The sequence below is a fragment of the Ranitomeya imitator genome, chromosome 4 (genome assembly GCF_032444005.1).
Source record: "Ranitomeya imitator isolate aRanImi1 chromosome 4, aRanImi1.pri, whole genome shotgun sequence".
In the NCBI taxonomy this organism is placed as follows: Eukaryota; Metazoa; Chordata; class Amphibia; order Anura; family Dendrobatidae; genus Ranitomeya; species Ranitomeya imitator.
This window is the reverse complement of record NC_091285.1, coordinates 205,221,106-205,236,491: the sequence shown is the minus strand read 5'-3', so window position 1 is coordinate 205,236,491 and position 15,386 is coordinate 205,221,106. Positions and strand designations below refer to the sequence as shown.

Below are 15,386 nucleotides of genomic sequence, written 5' to 3'. Positions count from 1 at the left end.
TATTCAGTTCAATTGGCTGCTTTTGTATCCATATATTTTTTTCTATATATTCAATATGCACATATTAATTTTTTTCCCATAGACAGTTGCATGTTATGGATGAGACCCACGTAATCAATCAAGTAAAAGAAGATGTGTGCTATGTAGCTGCGGATTTTTATAAAGACATGGAAGTGGCAAAGTACGTACTGAGATGCTGATTAGATTTCTGATGACACTGTAAGGTTTGGATGCCGCCCTCAAAGCTGCCCCAGCCAGCGCTTAGCAGGGAACGGCTCCTTTCATAAAGGATTCCAAGGGTCCCAAAATGAAGTGGTTTTTTTTTTTGCAAAATGCGAGTTAGCAAACATATATTTTTTCACCACTTGTGGGCATGTCCTAAAATACAGGAATTGTGGGAGGATGTTCCAAAATGTATCCAATTTTCTTATGCCATTGCCTTTACCTTGACCTCACCGGAGTGGGAGATTTTTTATATATATATTCAACAACTAATAGATGTCTTAAAGAAGTTGTCCACTACTTGGACAACTTCTGCTCATACCCACGCTTGGCCCACATAGAATAGTAAACCTTATACTCCCCGCCATTCCCGCGGTGTCGACACTCAGTCTCCAGGTGCTCCCTAATCAGTGCTGGCGTCACTGTCCCCACCTCATGTCGAATTAAGTCCAGGATCAGTTGCAGTCGAATTCCTCTTCATGTTCGATTTGTCTGTAAGCTGGGACAGTGACACCAGCGCTGATTGGGCTCTGATGTCACAACAACCGCACGGGAGCCCTAGGAGAGCGAGTGCCGACACCGCGGGAACAGTCTCGGCACAGGTGGTGGTGAGTAGAACGGTCTCAGCACAGGTGGTGGTGAGTATAGGCTTTACTATTTTCTTGATCAAGGAGTTGTCCTAGTCGTGGACAACCTCTTTAAAGAGAACCTGTCATTAAAATGTAACCTGTTTAAAGTAAAGGTATGGCTATAATGGCCCTGTTAAACTGATTGTAATGGATGCCTGTAGTGAAAAATCTGTAGGCTAGTTCTTGTTTATTTTACTTTAGGAAATTTGCTTCAGTAGCTCTTCGTGCATAGAGGTGGGACTGTGTGGGTAGGGTCTTCGGCTCTGCCATGGCCGCTCTGCATTTGCATGAGCCTCCTTTTTCACATTTCACGCTAGCGCTGTCCTCTCCCATGTCTCCAGGGAGAACTAAAGAATCAGCCATTGAAATTTAACAGGCTTCTCTCCCTCGTCATCATCTGTTGGAAAAGAGACAAGAGTCCAATGTTGACCTTTAGTATATCATCAAATAAGACCTCACGTTAGTGTTTTTTTTATAATCTTAGAAATTGATTTTCAGAATTTGTATTGTCTTTATGCATCCCCTAGAGATGCTCTCCTGTACATTAGAAACATGGCTGCTTAACGTAGCACTCCTTTTCCCATAAAAGGTTTTATCCTCTTAATATAGTGCAACCATCATAAGCACTGTGTACTTACAATTGCTCATTTTGCCTTTCTACCCATATAATTCTTCTCTTTACTATTAAGTCTATGATATCATGTGATTAAAAACTTACTAGATGAATCCTGCTAAGCTCTTTGTAGAAAGAGCTGGCCAGTTTTCTCTGCATGAGTTATCAGCTATTGAAAAAGTCAATGGCAGGGGGGTTAGGAGTTGGAGAGTTTCTACCGGGACAAGATGCTTCCTGGCTCTGCAGAGAGAAGAAAGGCAAAATGAGCAATTGTAAATACAAGTTGGAGGAGTGCTTCTTTAATTTGCATATTACAGTGCTAACAAGTATGGTCTTTAGGTTAAAAGGGGAAGACAACTCTGTGATGGTTGATTATGTTCTTCCAGACTTCAGCACTATCAAGAAAGGTTTTGTTAAGGTACGTTGAATTTTGGTACATCACATTTAGAGGATGATGATTTGCACTACAGACAAATGTATATTTGAGAATATTGTACTCTTGCTGCAATTTTGCTAGAATCCCTTCCCACAATCTTTGTGCTATGATAATGGATGTGCAAGTAAGGCTACTTTCCCACGATGAGTTTTTGTTGTGTTTTTGACACTACAGAATTTTTGCACCTATTACTTAAATTGGGTTACTTTCCTTTTTTCATTGCTTTTTTGTTTGCAATGTTTTTCTGTATCACTTCATTGGGGGACACAGGTAACCATGGGTGTATGCTGCCATTGCTAGGAGACTGACATTAGGCAAAGAGTGGGCTTCTCCTCAGCAGTATACACCGACTGACTTGAACAAAATCCATCGGTTTTAGCTTGGTGTCAGTAGGAGGCAGACCTGGATCTGATTTCAGATTTGTCTTATTCTCCTTAGGTCACCTTGTTGTGTTTTATTAATCGTTTCCCTTTGTTTTTCAGGTTCTTCCCTTCAGGATAACAGGGTGTAATTTCTCACCCTAATTTCCCAAAAATACGCAACCGAGAGAACCGTGTTGTGCCATCCACATTGTACCCTCTCAGGTCTGCGAGGCAGGACCTTACCCTTCAAGCGTATCTCAAGGTGGTTTGTGGAGGTCGGTCTTTGCCAAGGAGAAGTTCAGGAAGGAGGACGCCTTTTCCCAGTGACCCCTCTCCTCACCTGGGTTCTCCTGTTTCAGTTCTGGATATAGGAGGCGTTGGGACCTTGACTAGACGGGCGCTGTCCCTCTTTTTCTCCACAGTCCCTCTTCAAGTTGGGCTCGGGGCATCAGTAAAGATAGAAGAGAATCCAGCTGCTCTCCTTTACAGCATGCGATTTCCGATGCACCAAAAGCATCACCTAAACTTAGTCACCGGCTTTCTAAGACCTCCATTCTTTAGTCATGCCCCCTCCCGCTCGTGCGCACCAGCCACTGGCATTCAAGGGCTTTCCCTCCTATGGGAACGCTTGTTTCATTTCCTCAGCGGGCTTGTTCACACTCCGCTCTTGCGAGCCAGCCGGATTAGGGGGGCAGTCTTCCTTCGACACACAGTCCGGTGTCGCTGGAACTCTGGGAAAACCTCTGTTCTAGTAGGACCTTCTAGCGGGCCGACCAGTTCACATTCAATCTGACAATGTCATAGCCGTGGCATACGTAAACCACCAGGGATACCGACAAGTCCGTCATGTTAGAGGTCTCACTGATTCTGGCTTGGGCCGAGCGGCATGTGCCAGCAATATCGATGGTGCACATTCCAGGCATGGGCAACTGAGCCACTGACTTCCTAAGTCATCAGGGCCTCTCCTCGAGCAAATGGTCCCTCAACCCGTCTGTGTTCTAACAGGTCTGTCAGGTGGGGCACTCCCGACGTCGATCTGATAGCGTCTTGGATGAATCATAAGGTGCCTCATTTCGTAGCCAGGTCTCATGAGTCATGACACCTGTGGTCATTCTATGATCTCCGTTTCAACTTTCGTATCTTTTTCCACCTCTTACCTTGATCCCCAGAATCGTCAACGAGGAATAAGTTCCAGTCATCTTGGTGGCTGCAGACTGGCGCATAAGAGCCTGTATGGAGAGTTAGTCTACCTACTTGCAGATGTACCCTGGAAACTTCCAGACCAACCAGACATACTCTCTCAGGATCCCCTTTTCCACCAAAATTCTTTGTCTCAATTTAATGGCATGGCTCTTGAATCTGCAGTCCTGAGGGAGGCAGGCAGGCTTCTCATCCCAGGTCATACAGACCAAGACCTGGGCAAGGAAATGCTTTTCTTTCGCTGGTGTAAAGGCAGCCATACAGCTCCCATGATTTTTTTCCTTCCTTCCATCCTGGCGTTCTTACAATCAGGGCTAGAGTCCGGTTAGTCTCTTAGTACCCTCAAGGGCCAGGTCTCTGCATTCTCCATTCTGTTTCAGCAGAATTTGGCCTCGTCCCCAGGTCAAGAACTTCCTTCAAGGAGTTGCTCTTCTAGCGCAACCATATCATCCCCCTGTGGACCCGTGGGACCTTTAACCTAGTTTTGAGCATTATTCAGGGACCTCCCTCTGAACCCCTTCAGGACATCATCTCTCCCCTTCTCTCCTGGAAGGTAGCCTTTCCTGTTGCCATCACTTTCATCAGATGTGTCTCAGAATCAGCAGCTCTCTCTTGCGGCTCTTCTTTCCTCGACCTCCACCAGGAAAACGTGGTTCGATGACCAGTTCCTTCATTCCTTCCTAAGGTAGTCTCCGCATTCCATATCGACGAGGATATTGTCCTTCCTTACGCCCGTCCTCTGTCCATCCTGTGGAAAAAATCTCTCCACAAGCTGGACCTTGTCAGAGCCTAACTTTTCCACCTCTCAAGGACTGCATACTTCAGACGTTCGGATTCCTTGTTTGTCATTCCTGAGGGTTGTCGTAAAGGACTTCATGGCTCCAAGTCTACTATTGCCTGCTGGATCCACTTAGCTATACTGGAGGCTTATTGAGTTAAGAATAGAAAACCCCCTCTGGGAGTGAGGGCTCACTCCATCCATGTGGTAGGGGCCTCCTGGGCCGTTCGCCACCAGGCCTATGCAATCCGGATTTGCAAGGCTGCTACCTGGTCATCGCTTCAAACATTTGCAAGATTCTACAGGGTACATACCTACGCCTTAGAAGATAGAAGATACATAGAAGATACTGCTAACAGCGCTCGTCTGTCGACCAACCTGATTTGTGCAGGATAGTCTGTTTCCTTCCTTAGGACTGCTTTAGGACGTCCCATGGTGACCTGTGTCCCCCAATGCAGTGATAAAGAAAGGATTTTTAGCATTCGACATAAAATCTCTTTCTTGGAGCCTTCATTGGGGGACACAGCAGCCTCCCTAGTTTGGGCCCGAGGGGCTCTGTTGGGCCTGTGTATAGTTCTTTGTTGTTGCTTTTCCCGCTTCTTTTTCACTAACTGACATGCTATGTGCCAGTCAGTTAGTGCACACAGCTGAGGAGGAGCCAACTTATTTATTTTATTTTTTTTCCCTAGTGTCAGCCTCCTAGCGACAGCAGCATACACCCATGGTTACCTGTGTCCCCCAATAAAGGCTGCAAGAAAGATTTTACGGTGACAAAAAATCCTTCTTTATCATGCGTTTTTGACGCTGTGCATTTTGTGGCTTTTTGGCATGACATGCTTTTAAGTAAAGCTGCTTTGTTTGTTTTTAGATACTTCCTGGTATTTGGTTTTGACAAAACTTTATTGATATATTTAGGTGCAGATTACATGTGTTTTTTTATGCATTTGTGCCGCTGAAATGCACTAAAAATGTACGGTATATGCGTTTTTTACCTGCGGATTGTCTGCATTTAATTCAAGTCTATGGAGAAAATCCACAAAGAAAACTCAGCAAAAACCTGTAATAGAAATGTATGCACGAAAAGCTCACTGTGGGAATGTCGCCTAAGGGTATATTTTGATTAAAAAACAAGTAATACCTGCGCTGAGTAACAAAAAATCCTCCAAACCACACAATTTATGTTGTCAAAGAGAGAGAATTTCTATAGGTTACCATACCAAAATAACCAGAGCATAACCGTGGTATGGATAAGTGTCCTATTTCATAGGATACCAGGAGCGTTTTGGTTATCAAATGGGTAAATAAATTGTTACCTTTGAATAATCAGTGGAATTAACCGGCCCCTTGTGGTGGTGTTACTGAATCATGTCCATTGCATCCGTAGTATGAAAGAAACTGGCAGGCTTCCTGCAATTGTCCTATTAGGCTATGTCCACTGCGGTTTATGTCTTCAGATAAAGCCACTCTGGGTTGAGTCTGCTGCGTCCGTCGTTCCGGTGTGTGTCTTCAGGTGGAGCCGCTCTGTGCGCTGCCCCGGCCGGCGGCAGAACGCTCAAAGCACGCTCCCCGCTTAGGATTATTGAGCGCTGGAGTAGCCGCTGGGTCCTCTGCCGAAGCAGGACCTTCCGTGACGTCACGGTCACGTGAGTAAACACGTGACTAGGCTAAGGAGAGCAGCGAGACGTCACGGAAGGTCCTGCTTCGGCAGAGGACCCAGCGGCTACTCCAGCGCTCAATAATCCTAAGCGGGGAGCGTGCTTTGAGCGTTCTGCCGCCGGCCGGGGCAGCGCACAGAGCGGCTCCACCTGAAGACACACACCGGAACGACGGACGCAGCGGACTCAACCCAGAGTGGCTTTATCTGAAGACATAAACCGCAGTGGACATAGCCTAATAGGACAATTGCAGGAAGCCTGCCAGTTTCTATCATACTACGGATGCAATGGACATGATTCAGTAAGACCACCACAAGGGGCCGGTTAATTCCACTGATTATTCAAAGGTAACAATTTATTTACCCATTTGATAACCAAAACGCTCCTGGTATCCTATCAAATAGGACACTTATCCATACCACGGTTATGCTCTGGTTATTTTGGTATGGTAACCTATAGAAATTCTTTCTCTTTGACAACATAAATTGTGTGGTTTGGAGGATTTTTTGTTACTCAGCGCAGGTATTACTTGTTTTTTATTTTTGTATATAGATTACGATACAAAAAGGTGGAATTGTATCATTACTTGCTGCCGAGTTTCTTAGGCCTCTTTCACACTTCAGTTATTTGGCGTCAGTCTAAAACCGCCATTTTCCTCAAATAACGGATCCGTCATTTTTTTTTGACGGATCCGTTATTTTCCCATAGACTTGCATTAGTGACGGATTGTGACGGATGGTCGTCCGTTCCATCCGCCATGCGACGGATCCGTCGAAATTTGGCGGGCGTTTTCTGAAAATAGACGGACATTGGAACGTTTTTTGTCACCGCCGAAATGGCGGATCGCGACGGATCCGTCGCGTCCGCCATTCCATAGAATGGCCGCCTATGGGCGACGGATCCGCCGCAACAGTTTTTTCGGCGGATCCGTCGCCCCAATCCGTTTTTTCAATTGCGCATGCTCCAAAAAGTAGATACTTCTCCCAGACAACCCCCAAGTAACGGATCCGTCAAAAAAACGGATCCGTTAGAACCGTTTTCGCAACAATTGTGACGGATCCGTCAATCCGTCACTATGTCGGTAGTGACTGACGCCAAAAGACTGAAGTGTGAAAGAGGCCTTAAGGGTTGAAGCGCTACTGGTCTTTTTATAGAAACACTATATTTTGATTAAATTGGTTTAGTGCAATCCACTCTCTACACTCAATTTTTCATTTTATTGGATCCCATGTTGAAGATTTACAATGAGAAACTATTATGGAGGAACACAATTAAAAAAAAATTAATTTTCTCACGTGGGAACTTTAGATCCAGCAGTGGTAAAATATTGTGGTCCAGACCAGAATCTCAAGAATTAACAATGAATATATGCTAATGACTAACATCTTGAATGTCATTTTAAGATGTCCATACATGTTAGATGGTTGTCTGCAGAACAATGCTTCGAGTGATCGTCCAGCAGACTGCCATCTCGGCCGACTCTCACATATGCTGCTAGAGTGTTAGTTCGACTGAGCGCTTTTCTCTTCTCAATGGGAATACGTCTGCCTACAGCTCATCTCCGGAAGAACCAAGCGATCTGCAGTCTGAAATCAGACATTCCTGATTTGATCTATTTTCCACAATGATCAGTTTTCTGGGGCCCACATACACATTAGATGAACCCACCGATATCGTTTGCCTCGGTAGTCTAATGTATATGGGGACCTTTGCTTGCATACAGGCATTTGACCAACAGCTCTATCAGATCTTTATAATAGGTCGATAAAGTGCAGCCCTAGTTCCTACTCAAGAATACTTATTAGTTTATGGGTTCCTTTATAAAAAGACATTGATTTAAAATTGCGTACAATGTGTGAAAATGGAGAATTAAGATGTTCACCAAAAACCTTAAATAGCTGTCAGCTGAACGTTCGTTTAGCAGACGGCTAACTCCTCCTTACACATGCAATTGTGTTTTCAACAAGAGTAGAGGAAAAGCGCTCCTCCAGACACCTGAAAATAAAAGGATTGAGTGTTAAATTATTAATTTTTGAAGCGATATTAATTCCATGGTGCTGTATATAGGAAAAGGGTTACATACTTATACTTAACATTAAGCACACTAACAGACTTATACAGAGGGGGAGAGGACCCTGCCTTCATGGGCTTCCAATGTACATGGTAAAGGAGAAGTAGGTCGGGTGGGTGCAGCAGCTCTGGTGGTAGTGAGATGGCTGCGAGGTTCTTGCAGGCTGTAGGCTTTCCTGAAATGAGTTTTCAGTTGTGCCTTAAGGTTTCAAATGTGGGAGACATTCAAACTTGTTGAGGCACTGAATTCCAGAGGATGAGGGATGCTTGGGAACAATCTTGAAGGTGGTTGAGTGAGGAACATAGGAGGTCTTGTGAGGACCAAAGATTACGTGTGGGGAAGTATTGAGAGATTAGTTTGGAGATGTATGGGGGAGGGGAGAAAACTGGATCCAATTGAAACTGGTTTCACCAGAAAATTGGAATCAAGTGAATGGATTGGCATATAAGTAGTGAGGAGAGCACTGCATTAATTGGACAGCAGCTTTAAAGGGGTTGTCCACTACTAGGACAACTCCTTCTCAATCTGAATGTTTGCCCTGTTAAAATAAAGACATTTATACTCCTCTCCCGTGCCAGCGCCTTTCCAGCGGTGTTGGCTCACGTGAGGTTGTTGAGTCATGTGGACCCCACACTCAATCAGCGTCAGCTTCACTGTCCCTGCAGACGTATAAGTAGTCAACAGGTAGCGAAAGCTGCGGCTGGCCGCTCTCTTCCTTTTGATTACTTATACATCCGAAGGCAGGGTTAGTGACGCCAGCACTGATCAAGCGCAGGACTTGTGACATAAAAACATCACGTGAGCCCTGGGAACGCGAATACTGACACAGCTGAAACGGTGCCAACACGGAAGGGGAGTATAGGTGTTCTTAGTTTAATGGGGGCAAACATTCAGCTTGAGAAGGGGTTGTCCTTGCAGGATAGAGTGCCTAATGCCTCTCCTCTCCAAGATCATCTGTTGGAGGGATAGTTGGGGGGCCACTAAACACATTAGATAAGTGGCCGAAATTGGCGGTCTTTCATCTAATTTGTATTAGTGCCTTTAGAGTGAATACAATACTCTGATACAAATGTTTTGTATTTTGTGATGTTTTGGGTGTATAACTCCCTGGATATATGAGTGAAATGATAGATGTCAGGGAAGATTTGGGAGTATATTAATATGTCTATTTTACTTGCAATTTCCAACAGCCAAGGGAAGAGATGGTGTTTAGTGGAAAGACCACCGCTGGAGAGCAGATCCTTCGTTTAACTAATGAACGGTTTGCAGTCCCAGAAATCCTTCTACATCCTTCTGACATAGGAATTCAAGAAATGGGTATTCCAGAAGCCATAGTACATTCCGTCCACAATCTCCCTGAGGGTAAGCCAGCAAAGAATGTGTGGTGTGCCCCTGATTGCAAATGGATCTGAAACGTGGCTAGAAAAGAAAAACTTCCCAAACAGTCCTTTTGGCAGTTGGTTACGTACTTTGTCTAAAGATTGATTATTTGTTATAATGCTGATATACAACTGTTGGCTAGGTGTTCACTATGTACATCAGGTTGTGGCCTGCTTAGTCTTTTAGGTGCTCTGCTGATTTAAAATGTGTATTAATCCAATAGACTTTCCTCCTTTAGCTCGTTCTTTAAAATAAAATGTACTATTAAATTCTCTTTCTTTTAGAAATGCAACCTCATTTCTTCAAGAACATAGTTCTTACTGGAGGAAACGCATTATTTCCGGGATTCAAAGAGCGCGTGTACTCTGAAGTGCGGAAACTTACTCCAACAGACTACGATGTGTCTGTCATATTGCCGAAAAAGTGAGTTTTGTGAACTCGTAGAATAATAATCCAGCATATGAGGCCTCCAACGCTGTGCTAAATTTAAAGGGATTGCCCTGTACGTGAAAACCCCTTCAACAACTGGCTCAGAGAGGGGAAAAAATGCCTTTTGGATTGGCCCTTCTTCTTGATACTCCATGTCACTGAAGATGAGTATCAGTTTTTTTCCCACATCTCATTTGTCCAGTAGCAGAAATCTTTTCAATGACTGTTATTTTAACCAGTTTGGGACCAGGCTATGTTGCCCTATTCCTAAAATAACACATTTTCGGCATTTATTGCAAATGCACCTTGAAATCCCCTTACATATTTTTTTTTACTCAGATATTCAAGTATTTTGGCCTCCTCCTTTGGCATGTGGCAACATTTTTATATTTTTTCCCCACATTTTTCTGATATTTTAGACAGATAGGAAATACATGTGTATTTTTCTATATATATATATATATATATATATATATATATATATATATATATATATATATATATATATATATATATATATATATATATATATATATAATAACAAAGGACTTCTAAGACATCTTAAATTGCATCCCCACTTTCCGTAGATGATAACTTTAGATATTGGACATTTTTTTTTTTATAGCACCAGGGCTAGAATTAGCGATTTGGACTGGCATTCTTTTTTTTTTTTTTTATTTTCATTTACCCACTAAAATTATTGTATTATCTGACCTTTGTGTTGCATTTTATCATATTAATACATTCTTTTTATTGCTGATTTCCCCTGTAACTTTGGCTACTATATATACTCCAGTAACAGGAAATTCACTCACCTGCCTGAATAGCAAGGCTGATTATTTCTTTTCTAGGGCCCAGCAGCTCTTGCTTTCTCCCTACACTTAGCAATCACGATTACTGGTTCCATAGGAGGAAGTGCTGTCGGTGGTTCCTAATCTGTGTACACAATATTTACTCAACATTGTATATACAACCATTGAGACGGCACGCAGGGTAATAAACCTTGTTTACCTCTTCTATGGAGAAGTCTGGCTGTGTCTGACAGCCGACTCCGCATCCCCACCGCTACTTAAAGAGATTGACTACTACACTAAATCAGTGTGTGTGTGTGTGTGTGTATGTATATGTATGTATGTATGTGTGTATATATATATATATATATATATATATATATATATATATATATATATATATATATATATATATATATATATATACACACATACATGTTAAATGTGAGGTCAGTGGGTTCTAAGCTAACTCAGGTGACCAGCTCAGGCTTTACAGAAGGATTTGGGAAAGCAAGGTATTTACAAAAGATCTTAAGGTGCCGTCACACTCAGCAACTTTTGAACGAGAACGGCAGCGATCCGTGACGTTGCAGCGTCCTGGATAGCGATATCGTTGTGTTTTACACGCAGCAGCGATCAGGATCCTGCTGTGACATTGCTGGTCGTAGCTAGAAGGCCAGAACTTTATTTCGTCGCTGGATCACCCTCTGTCATCGCTGGATCGGCGTGTGTGACGCCAATCCAGCGATGTGTTCACTGGTAACCAGGGTAAATATCCTAAGCGCAGGGCCGCGCTTAGTAACCCGATATTTACCCTGGTTACCATTGTAAATGTAAAAAAAAAAACCAGTACATACTCACATTCCGGTGTCTGTCACGTCCCTCGCCTTCAGCTTCCCGCACTGACTGTGAGCACCGGCCGTAAAGCACAGCGGTGACGTCACCGCTGTGCTCTGCTTTACGGCCGGCCGACGCTCAGTCAGTGCAGGAAGCTGAAGGCGAGGGACGTGACAGACACCGGAATGTGAGTATGTACTTTTTTTTTTTTTTTTAAACATTTACAATGGTAACCAGGGTAAACATTGGGTTACTAAGCGCGGCCCTGCGTATGGGGTATGGCAACGCCTAATTATAACCCAGTGTCATGGTTGAACCAATATAAAGGGGGGAGAGCACTTTTGCTATGCACTATTTTTGCACTTTATGATGCTCTCCCCCCTTTATATTGGTTCAACCATGACACTGGGTTATAATTAGGCGTTACCATACCCCTCACTGTCTAGGGGCACTGGCGGTACAGACAGACCATATAGGTATTTGTACTGTATGGGGTGTTATATACATTTAGTGCCCCCTATATGCTATGTAGTGCTGCTATTTTGTATTTATGGTGTCACTGTCTCTGACTTTTTGTGTCATCACCATTTCCTGTCATTTTTTACTAGATATATTGTTTATATGTATGTTGTTTTTATGTATTAATAAAGTTTACTATTGTTGCATTAGTTGCAGTATTCCTATTTATCTAGGGGCGTAATACTCCGGCTCTCAGTAGGTCTCAATTATTATGGGAGTTGTCCTGTTGTCCACTATTGTATTTGGCATCCGCACCCTGTGTGGGTGTTACAAACTATGTCGGTTTTTGTTCAAATACATTTAAATGATGCCTGGCTGGTTTACTGGAGCACTGGCTACAGGGAGAAAATGGAAGTTATATTCTCCCTGCAGCTGCTCGCTTCCAGTCATCAGGTCAGTGTAGTGGCCGCTTATAGTCATCATTCACTATACAGTGAGCAGACTGTAATAATTTCCCACCACATTGACTGACAACCTGCGTTGTACTCATATGCTACAGTGCAGACTGTCAGTCAATGTGTCGGGGAGTGATAATACTGTGTAGTGAGCGGTGACTGTAACCTGTTCCTTCATCACCCCAGTGACTGGAAGGAGCAGCTTCAGGGAGAATATAAATTTTCTCCCTGTAGCTGCAATTCCAGTGCACCAAACTAACATGATTTAATAAACCCTCACCCTTCAGGTAAATAGCATTGTTGGAGCTGACCGGTTCCCTTTTAAATATCTACAGATTATTACAAAAATGGCGGGCTCCATTTTCCTTAAACCAATGGCACAAATCCAACATATTTTGCAGGTGTCCTCCCAACTTGCCAGTGAAATAGGAAAGATCAGACTTTTTGGACTCTGTGTGTCAATCAGTTTTAGAATATACTGTAGTTGTCAATTGTCTGTAGCTGTCAATTTCTTTAGACCAGGGGTCCCCAACTCCAGTCCTCAAGGCCCACCAACATGTCATGTTTTCAGGATTTCCTTAGTCTTGCCCAGGTAATAATTGCATCACCTGTGCAATGCAAAGGAAATCATGAAAACATGACCTGTTGGTGGGCCTTGAGGACTGGAGTTGGGGACCCCTGCTTTAGACAACAGGCTGAACTTTTCTTTTTCTTTTAGTCCCATTACATACTCTTGGGAAGGAGGAAAGTTAATATCCGAAAACGATGATTTTGAAGACATGGTGGTGACCAGAGAGGATTATGAAGAAAATGGCCATGAAATTTGTGAAGAGAAATTTGATATCTAGTATAATTTATACTGTCTTGTAAATATCTTTTTTAACCCATTTTTTTAGTGATGTAAATATAGGAACTTGTCAAATATTTATTAGATACACTTGTCATTATTAATGAATTATTTGTATGCATTAAAGGCAGTAATGAATTGCATATCAATCTCTGATGTTAATATTGAATCATTCTCATTACTTGTACCATTCTGGCAAAAAGCAGACACTAAAGCATCTACAGTTGTGGGCAAAAGTACTGACACCCCTGCAATTCTGTCAGATAATACTCAGTTTATTCCTGAAAATGATCGCAATCACAAATTCTTTGGTATTATTATCTTCATTTAATTTGTCTTAAATGAAAACACACAAAAGAGAATGAAGAAAAAAGCGAAACATTGATCATTTCACACACAACTCCAAAAATGGGCCAGACAAAAGTATTGGCACCCTCAGCCTAATACTTGGTTGCACAACCTTTAGCCAAAATAACTGTGACCAACCGCTTCCGGTAACCATCAATGAGTTTTTTACAATGCTCTGCTGGAATTTTAGACCATTCTTCTTTGGCATACTTCTCCAGGTCCCTGATATTTGAAGGGTGCCTTCTCCAAGCTGCCATTTTTAGATCTCTCCACAGGTGTTGTATGGGATTCAGGTCTGGACTCATTGCTGGCCACCTTAGAAGTCTCCAGTGCTTTCTCTCAAAACATTTTCTAGTGCTTTTTGAAGTGTGTTTTGGGTCATTGTCCTGCTGGAAGACCCATGACCTCTGAGGAAGACCCAGCTTTCTCACACTGGGCCCTACATTATGCTGCAAAATTTGATGGTAGTCTTCAGACTTCATAATGCCATGCACACGGTCAAGCAGTCCAGTGCCAGAGGCAGCAAAGCAACCCCAAAACATCAGGGAACCTCCGCCATGTTTGACTGTAGGGACCGTGTTCTTTTCTTTGAATGCCTCTTTTTTTCTCCTGTAAACTCTATGTTGATGCCTTTGCCCAAAAAGCTCTACTTTTGTCTCATCTGACCAGAGAACATTCTTCCAAAACATTTTAGGCTTTCTCAGGTAAGTTTTGGCAAACTCCAGCCTGGCTTTATGTCTCGGGGTAAGAAGTGGGGTCTTCCTGTGTCTCCTACCATACAGTCCCTTTTCATTCAGACGCCGACGGATAGTACGAGTTGACACTGTTGTACCCTCGGACTGCAGGGCAGCTTGAACTTGTTTAGATGTTAGTCGAGGTTCTTTATCCAACATCCACACAATCTTGCGTTGAAATCTCTTGTCAATTTTTCTTTTCCGTCCACATCTAGGGAGGTTAGCCACAGTGCCATGGGCTTTAAACTTCTTGATGACACTGCGCACAGTAGACACAGGAACATTCAGGTCTTTGGAGATGGACTTGTAGCTTTGAGATTGCTCATGCTTCCTCACAATTTGGTTTCTCAAGTCCTCAGACAGTTCTTTGGTCTTCTTTCTTTTCTCCATGCTCAATGTGGTACACACAAGGACACAGGACAGAGGTTGAGTCAACTTTAATCCATGTCAACTGGCTGCAAGTGTGATTTTTATTGCCAACACCTGTTAGGTGCCACAGGTAAGTTACAGGTGCTGTTAATTACACAAATTAGAGAAGCATCACATGATTTTTCGAACAGTGCCAATACTTTTGTCCACCCCCTTTTTTATGTTTGGTGTGGAATTATATCCAATTTGGCTTTAGGACAATTCTTTTTGTGTTTTTTCATTTAAGACAAATTACGGTAAATGAAAATACCAAAGAATTTGTGATTACAATCATTTTCAGGAAGAAACTGAGTATTATCTGACAGAATTGCAGGGGTGTCAATACTTTTGGCCACAGCTGTGGGCCTTCAATGGCTTACTCCATCTTAAGTAGATTTCTAATGAGGAATGTGTATTGAAAGGCCTGGTTCACACACGTAGTCATTCTATTAAAGAAGTTGTCCGGCGACATGCAGTTACACATCAGTAGGTGATCAGTGCTGATATTCCTATTCTTCATCGCCATTTGTTTGATGCCAATAAAGTTGTGTCCCTAGATACCGCCAAGACATTTGCATCATGCACCAATATTTTAGGTGTAAACCTGTCCATATACAAGAGATAGCTGTTGGCCAAAGCTGCTGCATGCCTCTTACAACTTTTAGACATGTAGATCAGGAGAGCAGACTGTCAGTCATTACATGTCTCACACTGGATATGCCACCTTTCATT

The 15,386-nt window shown here is 42.9% G+C and overlaps 1 protein-coding gene across 1 annotated transcript in view; it reads left to right on the top strand.

Moving 5' to 3' along the window:
• The window catches only part of ACTR6 (actin related protein 6), a 45,605-nt gene extending 32,292 nt beyond the window's left edge, over positions 1–13,313 (top strand). Inside the window, exons 7-11 of the mRNA XM_069764308.1 lie at positions 83–181; positions 1,804–1,882; positions 9,157–9,328; positions 9,631–9,769; positions 13,036–13,313. Of these exons, the coding sequence (XP_069620409.1) occupies positions 83–181; positions 1,804–1,882; positions 9,157–9,328; positions 9,631–9,769; positions 13,036–13,165 (619 nt within the window). The 3' untranslated portion in view covers positions 13,166–13,313. The remainder of the gene's footprint in view (positions 1–82; positions 182–1,803; positions 1,883–9,156; positions 9,329–9,630; positions 9,770–13,035) is intronic.
• The last annotated feature ends 2,073 nt before the right edge of the window (positions 13,314–15,386 follow it).